Below are 15,512 nucleotides of genomic sequence, written 5' to 3' on the forward strand. Positions count from 1 at the left end.
AATGTTCCTTCTTTCGTAGTAGTGCTGATGGTAGCGCAGTCCTGTAAAGGCTCAGCCCAAAGCCGTGGGACCTCCCAGTAACAGACGAGGAAACTGCCCCAGACACGTAAACTAGTAAGTCACAGAGCGAGGAGTTAGTCAGACCTGACTTCAAAGCCAGTGTTCCTGCCTGCTGCGCTTTGCACCCGTCATTCAGCAGGCAGTTACGTGGTTCCTGCCGTGGGCTGAGCCCGCGCTGTGTTGTAGAGAGAGAACGTTCAGGGTAAGACTTTAAGTGGGGGCCTGTTCTGCAGTCATTCACAGCAGCCACGTTTTTCTCACCTAAATCCTCAGCTTGCACAGTCCCCATCTGACACAGTTCCCTGGTCCAGTCCAACCATTTGCTCTCTTCTCTTTTGTCTTCATTGCTGAGCTCATGTAGAAAACACTGCACTCTCCAGTCGTCCCACTGTGGGGTGATGGCTCTCAGATGCCACTGGCCTCTGTTCCACCCTTGTCCTCCATCTGCTCCCTCTTCTATCCTCACAGGGCTGGTCTCCACCTTTTTGCGGTTTTACTGAATATTATATGTCCATGTTGAAGAAACTGCTCTTTAGACAATTGATTAATTTGGCAATGCAAATGTTTATCTTTCTTTCTTTTTTTAAGATTTTTTAAAAATTGAATTCAGAGAGAGAGAGGAAGGGAGAGGGAGAGAAATGTCGATTGGCTGCTGCCTTCATGACCGACCCCCCAGCCCTGCAGGGGGTTGGGGGTTGGGGTTCGAGCCCTGACTAGGAATTGAACTAACAACTTTGAGGTGGGCAGGACAACACCCACCCAGCTGAGCCACACCAGCCACGGCTGTTTTTCTCTCTTTAAGGACCTGTATGTTGTGGTTAATGGTGGTGTTGATGAAACCACCGAGCTCCTGAAGCAGCGATTTGACCACATTCTCTACACTGGAAACACTGCGGTTGGAAAAATTGTCATGGCAGCTGCTGCCAAGCATCTGACCCCTGTGACTCTGGAACTGGGAGGGAAGAGTCCGTGCTACATCGACAGAGATTGTGACCTGGACGTCGCCTGCAGGTGAGGCTGGCCCCGTCCATGGGGCTTTCCCAGCAGAGTGGGGACTTTGGGTTGATGTATCCTCTTTGCACTGGAGCCCTGCGCCTCTTGACCCCGAGAGACAGGAAGCTTTGGTGGTTGATGTCCTCACGGGTAACAGAATTCTTGCACAAACTGTCTCTGCTGCCACTGCCAGCAGCGATGAGCAGTGGGTGCTCACTCCCTAGGAGTCATGGGAGAGGGTCTTCTGTACTTGAGATTATAGATCTACAAGAAATTTTACTTTTCTGCTGGTAGGTGATCCAGGAAGTAGGTAATCCAAAGTATTGTGTACGCCTAATGAGATCTTTACATTCCCAGCAGAAAGGGTATTTATTGTGTCCGTTTCTTAACTGAGCTCCTTTGTTGATAAACCAGTATTACTTATCTTTTAACTTAGATTAGCATCTTGCTCTGGGAACTAGTAAACAAAAGGTGTTAGGTTCTCTCTGCTAAATCAGGTTTCGCCAGCAGGAAGGACCAAAACCCCGAGGGCTGTGTGCTCAGGGGGGTGTGGCTTCTCTCTCCTTCGGAGACACGAGCAAGGAGGAGGTCTAGAGGGTTAGCTGGGGTCCAGGTTGTCTTCGTAAGCAGAAGTCTGCTTGCCAGAATATGGGACTCTCAGTGGGTGAATGTCCGTGTCCCAGACTTTGACCCATCCATGGGCACAGCTCTCCAGGGGGGCGGCTGCTGTTCTGCCTGCCTGAGCTTCCTGCCAGCAGGACCAAAGCCGCAGCCAGGAGGCGGAGCCTGTGTGGAACTCCTGCCGTCCCTCAGGTCCCTTTGGCGGGAGTGGGGGAGGAAGAGGGCGTTGAGGCTATTTCTCTCTTTCCTGCAGCGGGCAGAGGTCTCTCTGCGCGCAAAGGGCTGTTTCCCGTGAGTTGGCATGAGAATTCCCTGCTCCTTAGAGCACTTCACATCAGCTGGAAAATGCATTCCAAGTTCCAGCCAACTGATTTAGAGACGAGTTCTTAAAATATTTTTATAAAGATTGCCAAGTGCCATGGATGGTGAGCTCAGTGGTTAGAGCATCAGCCTACGCATGGAAGGGTCACAGGTTTGATTCCCAGTCAAGGGCAGGTACCTGGGTTGCAGGTTCGATCCCTGGCCCTGGTTGGGGCGCATGCATGGAGGCAACCAATCGATGTGTCTCTCACATCGATGTTTCTCTCTCTCCCTCTCTCCCCCTCTCTCTCACTCTCCCTCTCTCTCTCTCTCCCCTCCCACTCTCCTTCCTTTCCACATTCTCTAAAAATCAATGGGAAAATGTCCTCTGGTGAGGATTAACAGCAACAACAAAAGATTACCAAGTAAGTGTTTGAACACACGTTAGTTGAAAACATTCAAACACCAAAGTGTGTAACAAACCAAGAGTAGACTTAATCCTGTGGCTCTCTGGGCTTTCCCCTCAGACGCATCGCCTGGGGGAAGTACATGAACTGCGGCCAAACCTGCATTGCTCCCGACTACATTCTCTGTGAACCATCTCTCCAGAGTCAAATCGTGCAGAAGATTAAGGAAACTGTGAAGGTTAGTGGTTAACGTGTCTGACGCCGTTGGTTTCGTGAAGATGAGTCAGATCAGCTGTTTGCAGGCAGCATCCTTACACCCTCGCTTCCCCGGGAAAATCCCAGAAGTCTGTGTTCGGCATTAACCCACTGGCTAATTAAAATGCCCGCACCCTTTCCGTGGAGTGTCTGCTGCGAGTAAGGTCAGGTTGGTGTTAGGTCCACTTGTCTAGTTGATTTGCTGATGGATAAGCGGGTTAGCTGTGGTACATGCTTTAAAACAGCAATTTCAGCCTTTTTCATCTCATGGCGCACAGACTAATTGCTGAAATTCTGCAACACACCAAAAAATTTTTTTTTCCTAATTTGACAAAAAAAATAGGTATAGTTTTGATTCCTTCACACCGGATGGCTGTTGTTGTGTTTGCTGTTGTCATTTTTTTATCGGAAAAGCTAAAGGGAAAGAGGTCAGTGCCCCTGACTGAGCAGTCAGGTATTGCGCGTTTTAAAAACGCTGCACACCGGGTAGATGACTGTGTGGGTGGTTTTGAGAGAATGTTGCCCGTCCTTTGAGTGTAATCAGGTGGCATAGTGGTCATGCCAATTAAGGTTGTCGGTGATTGTGTATGTAGAGTATTTGGAGGAGTGAATTAATCAACCACCTGTTTATAGTATGTTCTTGACATGGTTATTGGTCTTCCAGGTGTTTAAAGTGAAGATCTCTAGGGAGGAAATCAAGGAAGGCTGTATGGGAGTGTCCGAGTGCCTTGAAGAAAGGAAGGGATAAACCAGTGTTCCCCGGAGGGAGGGGTCACTAAGCCCCCTGGGTGGGAGGAATTATTTGAACGATCATAGTTCACTTGACAGGCGCTAACTGAGCACCGGACAGAGGATCCAGAACACCAGAGAGCACCGTTTGTGACCAGAGAACACAAACCACACCGGGAATGTAGGGAAGTGCACTGCTCCAGGCAGGGTCACTGGCCTCAGGTGCCGAGGGGCTTGGACAGAAGTGATGGGAGGGAAGATGGAGCTAGACAAGGAGAAAATGAAAGCAGAATTGGCCAGACTCAGGGGATGTGAGATGGCAAAGAGGGGATTAAAAACCCCTGTGAGACGATGAGGACGTGAGAATTGGGAAGTCGTGCTTTGTTGAGAACCTGGCTTCAAAGGAATAAGACGCCGTGGCCTTTGAGGCATTTATTCTCTGAACACAGTAGTTCTCAACTGAGGTCACCAGGGAGCCATGTAAGAACAGTTCCCGGCCCTCACCCTCCAGCTGTGGTTCAGTTGGTCTGGCGTCTCCAGGTGATTCTAAGGTGCCACCAGCATGGAAAACGGTGGTTGGTGGCACGGGTCGGGGGGCAGCGGGGGGGCAGGAACATACAGGTCCACAAGCTGCTGGGATGATGCTTGTTTGTTTGGGGGGGTTGGTTGTCTGGGTTGAGAGGATGGTTATTAAGGCCGGGGCAGTGAAACAGGGCGGGCGCGGGAGAGAAGAAGCGGCAGGAGAGCCTGGCCGGGCTGCTCTGGCTCTCTGGGGTCAGGGAAACGGGGCCCTGGAGACAGGTTCAGGGGTCAGCCCGGGACGGGCTCCGCTGCCCATTGCTCCCCTGGTTGCAAGTCTCCTGGGGTCCCTTGGAGTTTAGGAGGTGCCCGCCTGAGAGGGAAGGAAGGCGTGGCTGCTCCTGCTTGGAGGTTCTTACCCAGACAGAGCTGTGTGTGGAGGTGGGCGAGCAGTGCTCACTTTGACTGGAGAGTAAGTTGAGAGCTTTCATAAGGCTTTGAAGTGATGCAGCAACTCAGTAATTTCGTGTTTGTTTTACATAATAATATTGTAAAATATTATTGGCCTTTGAGGTTTTTTGCCTTGTTTAATTGACTAGGCTGTATTTGGATCTTCTGAGTGGTTGCCCTGTTGTCTATGACGGGTGGAAATGCCCGTCTAGAGAACACGGAAAAGCGCAAACTCAGCGACCTGCATGAAAAGGGCGAGGTGGCAGATACTCTAGGCTTTGCAGGTCATGGGGTCTCTGCTGCAGCCACAGCCATAGGGAAACAGGGTCCTCAGATGGAGCAAGACCTCTACCTGCTCTCGCGGCCCCGCTCGGGCCCACAGGTAGACGCAGAGATCCCTCTGAGCCCGGAGACGGAGAGTGACACACGTGTGCGGCTGCTTGACATGCCAGGAGGCCTGGCTGTGCCACTGTTGCAGGTTCTCCGTGACGTGCAGTGGGGACCTGATAAGCCGTTTTAAGGTGGAAATAAGTGGAAATGGGTGTGGCACCTAACCTGCCTGACATCCTCGCTTAGTGCAGCGGAGCTTCCCCGCGCTCCGCCACTCACGCTGGCCTGCTTTTGGGCACAGTCACCGCGCTGCCGCTGCCGCCGCCCACGCCTCACCGCCCGGGAGAAGATCACAGTTCGGGATACACCTTCTACTCAAGTCGTACCACTTTTGTACCGGCATAAAGTCCACAAATCTGAAGCTGAGCCCTCAAAGTTGGAAACAGTCAGTGCCGTTAAAGCACTTGGTGGGGTGGAATGTGGTGATTTTTGAGCATGAGTGGATTTTGTACCTGTAAAGAAATGGAAATATGGGTCTTTTGTGACAGTGAAACACTATTGTTTTAAATAGGAATTTTATGGAGAAAATATAAAGGAATCTCCTGATTATGAAAGGATCGTCAATCTTCGTCACTTTAAGAGGCTCCTGAGTTTGCTTGAAGGACAGAAGATAGCTTTTGGTGGGGAGACTGATGAGGCCACCTGCTACATAGGTAAGGGAGCCCCCTTCCTCGTGGGAGAGGGCAGCTTGACAGTATTTATTGACACTAAGCAAACAGATCTTTAGTGTAAAATAAACTTAAATGCGCTTCGGGTAAACTGTAAAGATGATCACACACACACACACACACACACACACACACACGTTGAAGTAAACCACTTGTGTGGCACTAGCTTTTCTGTGTTTATGCATAGTTTTTTTCCTGCCTACCCTGAGAAGCAGAACTCTGGAATTACTTCCAGGTTACGCCTGGAAAAACGGCTCAAAGAAATAGCCTAGCCATCATTCCACAACTAGCCACTGGCAACGCTTTCGCAGAAATTATTTTTTGATCTGTCATGCTTGACATTGTTTACTTTCTGTGGCTTTTATTTTCTGCCATAAATCTGTATTAGTTTTGAATTTTAAGCACTTTTTCCAAAGTAACATATAACAGGAGAATGACACATTTAGTTGGCAAAAAGTCTGCCCCAACCAGCTTTACTTGTCTTATCAGATAGGATGCTGTGCATTCCAAACCCCACTTAAAACTCACAGGGCTCAGACCATAAGGAACACTGTGTTCTCAGGTAAGGCGCAGCCGAGGGCCGGCCTGTGAATTCAGTGGCTCGGTCATAGCTCGGGAAGCCCCAGTTGGTGGTCTTTCTGTCCCCCATCCTCAGCGTGTTGGCTTGCCCACCGCTCGCTAATCAGTGGCCTGGGAAAGGGCATTCATGATGAGCTCAGACTAGGCAGGAGCTTTCCTCTGACCTGGAGTCAGGGTCACTTTATCTGAGCTCATGGCTAGGCCAGGAGGGTGGACACCCAAACCGAGTCCGTTCTCTGCCCCGGGCAAGCATGGATGGGGGTGCACATGCACCCCCCCGAGTGCTGGCAGGACTGTCCACCGTGCTGCCAGGACCCGGTCGGAGACAGTCGCTGCTGTCGGGTGCTTCCTTTAGTTGACCGCCCAGCGTGTGACAGGTGCTGGGGTGTGCTGCCCGGGACGGCGCGGCATGAGGCTGGGGTGCTTGCCAAGCTCCTTCCGCGTCCACAGTGCCGCCCTGTGCCCCTGCCCGCAGTGGATGGAGCATTGACTGAGGGGGAGGGAGTCTTGGCCACTTAAGTGTGTTTTCTTAACGTGGAACAGAATGGACTCAGCTCAGTGAGACTCTGCAGGAAAGCACTGGTTAAGAAATGTGGATGTGACCCCGAGGGGCTGTCTGTGCTCCCAGAGAGGGGTGCACACCTCGTGTCAGGCGTGTGCTGTGGCCAGGGAGAAACACGAGTAGGCTACGTCCAGGCACAGCTCTTCCTTGGTTTGCATGATGGCCCCGAGTCTCGTGCTTGCGGACATTCAGTGAGCACTGGCTTGTCCCATACTCGGGGCTTTTCCACGGCGGGTCCCTGGGGGAGGGAGGGGTGGAGAGGTGGCCTGCTGAAAGGTAGGCGGGGTTTTGCATCTCTGTCTCCTGTAGCATTTTCATTTGCTTATTTTGTTTTCAGCCCCAACAGTACTTACTGACGTTGACCCTGAAACCAAGGTGATGCAAGAAGAAATTTTTGGACCAATTCTTCCAATAGTGCCTGTGAAGAATGCAGACGAAGCCATAACGTTCATAAATGAGCGCGAAAAGCCATTGGCTCTCTACGTGTTTTCTCACAACAGCAAGGTAAACGTTACAGCGCAGCCGCTGAGTCGTGTCCCTCTTGGCAGCAGAGCCAGCGGCTTCCTTTGTGTGATACCGGGACCCACCGCCGCTTCCCGGGAGGCGTGGGGCGGTGACCGTGCGTACCCCTTGGGGATAGGTCTCCGGGGGTGCGTGTCCGACTCCTCCCCTGTCACTGGGAGCCTCATGGACCAGCGTTAGAAGCTTTTCTGACATTAATCCACTGGGCGTTTCTGTGCGAGCCCCCCTTACCACGCAGCGTGCCGCCGCGCGGGCTGTGGGGCAGGGTCTCTGGTGCCGCCGGGGAGGTGGTGCGGTGTCTGCAGTTCCTCGTTGCTGAGCTGGCCGCCTCGCTTGCCGCTTGCGGGGGAGCGTCCGGCAGGGGGGTGGGCACCGCACTGTGCCCCCCGCCTGCGCAGCCCCGCCCCTTTTCGGAGTGGCTGGCCTGCTTGCATTAAAGGGGGCTGGCTGCTGCTGAGGGACAGTGGCCTCGAGGTGGGCGCGTGGGGTTCAGAGGCCTCCAGAGAAAAGCGAGGCTGAGGGGAGCCCACGGTCGAGGTCTGAGGCGCCCCCCAGGCAGCGCTCAGGTGCGGGGAGACGGTGAGCGGTGAGCGGGCTGCGTGGAGCGTGGGCTGTCCACACGCGCAGGCCGACATCTCAGAGGCCGCAGGCTTGGCGATGCGGCCGGAAGCTCAGTCCCCGGAGGCGCTCGGTGGGTGGCCGTGCACAGTCCCCACGGCGGTTCCTGTGAAGAGCTCCGGGCTTGTCGGCTCCCACGTGACGTGGCGCTTACCGCCAGGTCTCTGTCCCCATTCAGATCTTAGGACAACCATTTCTTCAGAAACTGGATGCCAAGTCTTACGTGTTTGTTGCATTCCATAAAAACTAAATGGCAGCTAGAAGTCATGATCTGTATCTTAAAGCAGAGATGGAGACGTATTGACAGTTTTAAAAACCGGAGTACAGTCCGAACGCGCCCTTACTTTTAAAAAGGCTTTGCTACCGTCTGGGGAGTCCGGCTCTGAGGGCGATTCGGGCGCCTCCGTGGAGTGCCTGCGAAGTTCGGTGGGGACGCGTTTGCTGTCTGCCCTGTGCGGGCGCCTCTCCTTGTTCGGGCTCACGTTTGAGCAGAGCAGGGGCTCCCGAGTTCCGTTGGCGGTGAAGCGCGGCGCCCCCTCGCCCGCGTGCAGCCTGAAGCGCTGACCCAGCCTCGCTCTGTCCCTCAGCTCGTCCGGCGGATGATTGACTGCACGTCCAGCGGGGGTGTCACGGCCAACGACGTGATCATGCACTTCACGCTCAGCTCCCTGCCCTTCGGGGGCGTGGGTGAGTGTCCCCGCGGACGGTCCTCTCCTCAGCGCCTCCCCGGTGGCAAGGCCCCCCGCTGGGGCTCCTCTCTGTCCTGCCCCCCCCTTTCGTCCTGAGCCGCACCTGCCACAGGCTCTAGTTATTTTGTTCCTTCCGTTGCTTTACGTGTTGCTTGTCCTTCTCCCAGATGGAGGGGATGTTTGGAGCCAGCAGTCAGGCCCCCATCTTGGTTAGGGAGGTAGTGGGTGGCAGGGGAGAAGGCCAGGAGCGCAGTGCCAGGGCTGCTCGCCCGAGCTGTCCCCCGGCACTCACCTCGGTGGCGCCCTTTGGGCTGGGACCCGCCTGCCTCTTCCACCCCTGGGAGGGCGGACTCAGCTTTTATTTTTCCTTTGGGATCTCGGGGGTGGCTTCCTGTTACCGCTCAGAGAGGTTACGAGCTGACAAGTGCGCAAACATGCTCATAGCAAACAGCACACAGCACAAGCCCTGTCTCACCACGCCTGCCTCCCGCCCTCTGTCGTGACATAAACGGCCGCATGGGCAGCACCTGGCCCGCTTGGCCCGGTAGCACCTATCCAGGTTAAGGCAAGCCTGTCCCAAGAAGCCCGCTGCCTCCCCCGATGCCAGGGCCTCGCAGGATGTGCGTGCACTGCCAGTGCCCAGCGCGTGACTGACGGGAGGGGCGGGGCGGGGGCTGCAGGATCCAGACTGGCGGGGTGGTGGTTTGGGCGAGGATGGTGGCGGAGAGCTAGTGGGAAGGGAGGGATCTTTTGGGGGTCGAGCAACATGATTTGCTGATGGATTGGATGTGTTTGGGTGTGGAGAGATGGTGAAGGAAGGAAAGGATGGCTGGTGAGATTTGGGCTGTAGTTATGTGGTCTCGCTGCCCACATCCTTCAAGGATTAGAGTAGACTCCATTGTGTCTGGTTGCTCAGTGCCCACGGGATCCCCGCTCCCACCGGCAGGGGCAGCCGAAGACTCCGGTTGCGCCCTGCGAGGCCACAGGGCCGCTAAGTGCTGATCCTGGGACGGGCTCAGTCCTGTCTGAGTGGGTACATTTGGCACCATTGACCAGACCCTCTTCTTTATAACAAAACAAACCTTCCCCCCAAATGCGAAAGGCATTCGGCTTAGTAAGAAAACCTGGGGAAGATGGAAGAGCCCAAAGAAACACTCAGATTACCCGTAACCCACTGTTTAAAGACGGCCTCAGGTGTGTGTCTTCAAAGTTCTTTTCAAAATGCTTATCTTTGGATCCATCTCGCAGATTTCCCTGCAGCTCAGCTGCCATCCAAGTGCTGGGCCACTGAACTGCCTCCCGCGCCGGGTGCCGGGCTGCGCACGGCGCCGGACACGTGTCTGTCCAGCACACACAGTAGATCTGAGAAGTGAAAACGCCCAGGGCAGGCTTTTGAGAGGGCAGAGACTTACCTTGCCTGTCACCACCCAGCGGTGTCGCCGGCCATTCTGGTCTTGGGTGCTTTCTGGGAGCTTGGAGGAAGCCAGTGGGTGCGTAGGGCTGTGGAGTGGAGCCACGAGGCGGTCTGGGCTCCATCCTGGCTTTGCGTTTTCACCGCGGGCAGTTCCCGCCCCTGCTGGCTCCCTTGCCCTCGGGACGTGGGGGTGGTGAGTGAGGTGAGAGGCCGCACGGCACTGTCCCTGCCGGGGAGCGTCCTGTTTGTAGGGAGACCGCCTGGCGGGGACGCTGGGAAGAGTGTCCTGAGCAGAGCCCGGCGCGGCCCAGAGGTGGAGCCGTGTCCGAGCCGCAGTGCCGCCTGCGGCGCAGCCACGGTGTCTCTTCCCTGTGTTTCAGGTTCCAGCGGGATGGGAGCCTATCACGGAAAACATAGTTTCGATACTTTTTCTCATCAACGTCCCTGTTTATTGAAAAGCTTAAAGAGAGAAAGTGCTAACAAACTCAGATACCCTCCCAACAGCCAGTCAAAGGTGGACTGGGCAAAATTCTTCCTTTTGAAACGATTCAGCAAAGGGAAACTCGGTCTCCTGCTCCTCGCCATCCTGGGCGTGGTGGCCGCCGTGCTGGTCAAGGTAAGTCCCGTGCCTGCCTGGTGGTCGGGGCTCCTCGGGTCTTTCCATTAACTCTGGCTCAGGTTAAGCGGCGGGCGCACGGCCTGCTGGCCGGCCTCCTGTTTCTGCAGAAAGGTCGGGCACAGCCCCGCCTCGCTGGCCTGGCCACTCGCTGCTGTTGTGCCGAGACTCGTGGCCACAGAGCCCAGGTCCGCGGCACAGTCGCCGACCTCTGGTCTCGGACTTCACGCTGCGAGAACCGCCGGGCCGGCTCTGAGCTGCCTAACCCTCTGCCTTGGCTCCTGGTGCCTCCGTTTCGGTTTCGTTCTTGAATTGCCTGAGAGGGAGGAGGAGTCCTGGTGGCCATGGTGGTGGTGAGCGGCTTCGGTGAGGGAGGTCTGACTCCCGTGGAACGTCTCTCTTTGGCGACTAGCGGCAGAGCGACGGGCTAAGGCCCCTCCTGCCCCTCCCAAGGCAGCGCGTGTCCTCGAGGTGCGGGCGATGGAGCTGAGGTGGAAGGGAGGCAGTGGTTCTGGGGGCTGTCACTCCGCCCCCGAGGCTGCATTGAAGGGGCACCACCTGTGAAGAGCAGGCTTGGGAGGGCGGAGCTCGAGCATGCAGTGGGAATAGCATGTGTGTGTATCTGTGTCCTGTCCCACCTGAACGCGGGGCTGGCTCCTCTTCCAGCTGCATGGCTTTGGTGGGGCGGAGATCCCAGCTGCATTTGAGGTCATTTGGGTTTTCTCAGAAACACCGGGCTGTGCTGAGGAGGGAGGCCCTGCTGGGCTTCCTGGCCGCCCCGGGAGCCGTGTGAGCGGACGTGTCAGGAACCAGCTGTCTGTGGGAGTGAGGTAGGGACTTCTCCTTCTCTCTATGCAGCGGGCTTGGGGCTGTGGAAGAAAGTGTTCATTTGCCTTCGATTATGACGTTGGGCAAGGCCTTTCCTTAGGCCTCCGCACCCTCACCTGTAGCGCGAGGGGCGCACCGGGCTCCCCGGTCACTCCCGGCTCCGCCGCTCAGGCCTCAGCGCTGTGAGCTGGGGTGAGGGCAGTGGTTCAGGCTGGTTGAATTCAGGGTGAGACTCTGTAAAGATTTGGTTTTCTTTTCCTCTTAGCTGCTTCTCTGCTATTCTCTCTGAGCTTTTATCCATTTTCTTTAAGTCACCTTTTATTGTAAATAAATGACGGAGCCTATATTGGTCATTTACTTGAGGAAGCTTTATTATAATTATGTGTGGATGTGATTGTATTCGTTTTGCTAGAATTAGGATGGACTTAAAACACTTTTTAAAAATCCTCTCCCAAGGATATGTTTTTACTGATTTTAGAGAGAGAGGAAGGGAGAGGGAGAGAGAGACAGAAACATCCATGTGAGAGAGAAACATCATTTGGTTGCCTCTCACACGCACCGACCGCGATCGAACCCGCAACATTTGGAGTCAGGACGATGCTCCAACCACCTGAGCCACGCGGCCAGGGTGGGTCAGAAACACTTACTGGTACGTGGGAAACGGAGAGCGTGCGTGCTGCCTCCACAGAGAGCCGTCAGCTCCGGCAGCTTCCACAGCCAGCGGAGCACGCGCACAAGCACGCGCACAAGCACGCACAGCTCCATGAAGTGCAGGCCAGCGGAGGGAGCCTGCGGAGGGCGGGAAGAGGGCGAACGTTGATCAGTGTCACTCGGCCTTTGAAACTCAAACATGACAGTTGAACTCTAAGGTGTGTGGCAGCGCTCCTTCAGCCTCACTAGTACGGATTGGAGTTAGTAGGACTTGGAATTTTAGTAGTATTTTTTATTAACTTTTAAAGGGCGAGAGAGAGAGAAACATCGGCTTGTTACTCCACCTCCTTCTGCGTTCATTGGTTGACGCTTGTATGTGCCCGGCCCGGAGCAAGCCCTCAGCCTCGGTATCAGGGTGGCGCTCTGACGGGCCGAGCTCCCGCCCTGGTGAAGTCTTAGTGGCATTGAGCTGTGAGCAGTTTTCAGCTTCACGGAGAGGCTGCGGCTTCCTGCTCGCAGTGTGAGGACAATGAATAAGCATTTCACCGCCCGTCTCTGCCAGTGCTGTCCCGCCGGCCCGGAACGGGGCGCCGCCGCACCGCCGTGCGGCTACAGGTGTGGGGAGAGCATGATCTCCACCCAGCTCAGACCGCACTGAGGCTTCGGAGGGATACGGTTTGGAGTTCGCATAGGCAGCTCACGTTCCAGGCTGGTCGGGTAGTTTTAAACCAGCAGAGTAACCGGGTCTCTCTCTCCTCTCCAGGCTGTGTACTACTGAAGAGTGATCCTGTTCCGCCTCCTCGCCGCCCCCACTGAATTATTCCTCTGTGAAGCAGTTAATGAAGCCATCGGTTTAGCATCCTCCCCAAAATGGAAAGAGAATATGCAGCACTGTAATCAACCCTGACGTCATTGCCAAGCGCCATTAATGCAACTTGCATTTCAGCCAAATCCCAGCATTCCCCACTGAGGACACTCAGCACCTCCTCCAGACTGTGCTGCCCGGGTTGGGGCCAGGGAGGGAGGACGTCTGGAGCTGCCCCTGCATCCCTGGCAGCTTAAAGGCGTCTCGGAACCAGCTCGGGGACTGCTTCCCCCCAGGTCCTGGGACATGGGACACCCCGCCCGTCCCTGCTGTTGCCTCCATCACTCTGGAAACTTTCAGGAGTTCAGTCCAGGGAGGTGAGGATAGACTGTCCCAGGCTCTAGAACCGGGGAGAGGGGTCCCTGTCCCTCCTTCGCCCCTGGGGACCTGCGGACCTGACCTCCACGAGGCGGCCCACCCGGCAGACCAGGTGCTCCCTGGTTCCCGTCCACTCACCGTCCGGCCTTGTGTTTGGTTTGTGGCATCTCTGGTCCCTGCCCACAGAGGCTTCCTGTGACGGCAGCCCCGAAGCCCCTGTAAACCCTGGGGCCTCCTGGAAGACGGCGCCCGTTTCGCTCGGGTGTCACCGTCACTCGCACGGTGTAGGCGTTCTGGGATCTAATCTCACAAACCCTGACTGGCACTTTAAAGGGAGTAGTGGGAGTGTGTACTTACAAGGCTTACCCTCTGTCAGGGCCCGGAAGTTGCAAGTTAGTGGTTTTCCCAGGACAGATCTTTAAGTTTTTTATTTCTGTAGCACAATGCAAGTAAATTGTACTTTTTTAAGCTTCAGAGAGGCCCCTTTTGGGGAACCCATTTCCTGTCTGTCTTGGACAGGAGGCCTTGGATGCTCAGGACCTCGGGGTGGGTCATTTGGAGAAATCTGCAGGAGGACTCGACGCCGTAGCAGTTGGCCAGGCTGAGGGGGTGGAGGACCGAGCAGCTCACCGGAGGGTGGCAGGACCTGCGGGCCCTCAGCCGGGGATGAGCTAATCAGGAGCCCCGAGGAGGGCGGGCTCCCCGCGGGGCCTGCTGAGGGACTGGCGGCCAGAGCCCCACCTTCCCCCCATTTGAAACAGACTCCGCCCACTCAATGAGAATGTAGTTTACTTGATGGAATGTATAATCAGCTTTGTTGAATGAGTTTGTTCCATGAAGACTGTCTGAAGTATCTTTATCACAGAATGAGGCGTCAAGAATTAATCACTACACTGGTTTAGGAGAAAGTTGCTTAAACTGTAACAATAAAATAATCATAATTTCAATATGGCATTTTCATTTAGTAAATTGTAATTATAATTTCTAGTTAAACTAAATTATTGGCTTGTCTAGTAGTATATTCTGCTTCAGAATAAACCATTATATTTGATGAAAGTGGTATGATTTCCATAACATTCTTAGCGTGGAACCTCAGACATGGTCTTTGGGAGAGAATTCTTTGATCATGTATTTTCTCCACCTATAAATACATACTTTGTCTTTACCAAAGGCGGGGTCTCAGCTTTCTTTAAGACCTGCGTCCTCGTTTTAAATTCCAGCTAAGGAGGTTTTCTCAGGCTTTGCTTTCTGCCCTTCGTGAGTTTGGTTTTTGTTTTTTAAAATACCTATGTAGTAAATAGTTTTTTCCACCTACATCCTCTGGGCTGTTGTAATTTGTGATAAGAAATAGATACGGTCTTTGTCCCTGTTCCTGCCACAGAATTCCTAAGTGATGGGAGTGACTAAGGTGTTGTTAATGTTGATGATGAGGATTTTAGGACAGGGCCTAAGGATGAGGGATGGGAGGCGGTTGCCAAGGAAAGCAGCTGTGTGATTAGAGGGGTGGAACTTCCCCCCCAGACCTCAGAGGGGGAGGGGTGCTGGAGGGTGAGTTAAGTCGCCCGGTGCCAATGGTTCGATCAGAGCCTCGGATGAAGCCTTCATCAAGCCCCAAGGCCAGGAGTGGGGGCAGGCGGGGGAGCCCTCCCCCTTTCCTGCTCTGTGCCTCCCATCTGGCTGCCCCGAGTTATATTTTTTAATAATCAACATCCAGTCAGTAAAATATCCCTCCGAGAGTTCCGGGAGCCACTCTGACACGTTAATTGGGCCTGAGGAGGGGTCACTGGAACCTCCCATCCGTGTCTGGTTGGTCAGCAGCTCAGGCGACACCTGGGCTTGTGTTCAGAGCCTGAAGTTGCCGGTGAGGGCGGGGGGGGGGGGGGGGGGGGGGGCGGCATCTTGTGGGACCCAGGCCCTAGCCTGTGGGATCTGATGCTGTGTCCGGGTAGATGTCAGAGCTGAGTTCAGTTGTGGGACATCAGCTGGTGCCAGAATTGCTCTGGCCTGGGGAAGGAAACATCAGAACCGGTGTCAGACTCTTACCCTCCAATCCCCATTTGCTGATCTAAGAGTGTTTTTGTGAGCGCATTCGTAGGACACTAATCCCACAGCTTTCACACAAAAGGGCCCCCCACGGGTCTGCCCCGGGGGCTGGTGGAAGACCCCCGTGTATTCAAGTGCCCACGGCCCAGGGCCTCCCAGGTGCCCGAGTGTTTCCACGGCTCGCTTGACGATGGACCCTTTCCCTCCTCGCCTGGGAACCACGGACACGGCGGGAGAACCAGTGGCATTACCTCGCCGCGCTCTGTACCTGGTGGGTGACGTGGGTGCTAGAAGCTCGCGAACAAAAGGCGTTTGTGTCAGACAAGGGTGCAGGCTTGCCTTCCTGCGGGCTGGAGGCTGGGTGTCTGGACGCTGCGAACAGGAGACTGAATTCACAGCACGTTGGCCTTCAAAT

At 54.9% G+C, this 15,512-nt stretch overlaps 1 protein-coding gene across 5 annotated transcripts in view; it reads left to right on the forward strand.

Annotated features, from left to right (window-relative positions):
• Positions 1-14,370, forward strand: part of ALDH3A2 (aldehyde dehydrogenase 3 family member A2) — a 121,498-nt gene extending 107,128 nt beyond the window's left edge. For 3 of the 5 annotated variants that reach the window (XM_054708804.1, XM_054708802.1, XM_054708803.1), the window contains 9 exons: positions 863-1,071; positions 2,502-2,619; positions 4,966-5,109; positions 5,236-5,377; positions 6,871-7,037; positions 8,261-8,360; positions 10,157-10,392; positions 11,120-11,222; positions 12,635-14,370. In XM_054708804.1, coding sequence (XP_054564779.1) covers positions 863-1,071; positions 2,502-2,619; positions 4,966-5,109; positions 5,236-5,377; positions 6,871-7,037; positions 8,261-8,360; positions 10,157-10,392; positions 11,120-11,185 — 1,182 coding nt within the window. In that variant the 3' untranslated portion in view covers positions 11,186-11,222; positions 12,635-14,370. The remainder of the gene's footprint in view (positions 1-862; positions 1,072-2,501; positions 2,620-4,965; positions 5,110-5,235; positions 5,378-6,870; positions 7,038-8,260; positions 8,361-10,156; positions 10,393-11,119; positions 11,223-12,634) is intronic. The other 2 variants (XM_054708805.1, XM_008156235.3) reach the window with 1 other exon arrangement.
• Positions 14,371-15,512: the final 1,142 nt, after the last annotated feature.

Source organism: Eptesicus fuscus, chromosome 20 (assembly GCF_027574615.1).
Source record: "Eptesicus fuscus isolate TK198812 chromosome 20, DD_ASM_mEF_20220401, whole genome shotgun sequence".
Lineage (NCBI taxonomy): Eukaryota > Metazoa > Chordata > Mammalia > Chiroptera > Vespertilionidae > Eptesicus > Eptesicus fuscus.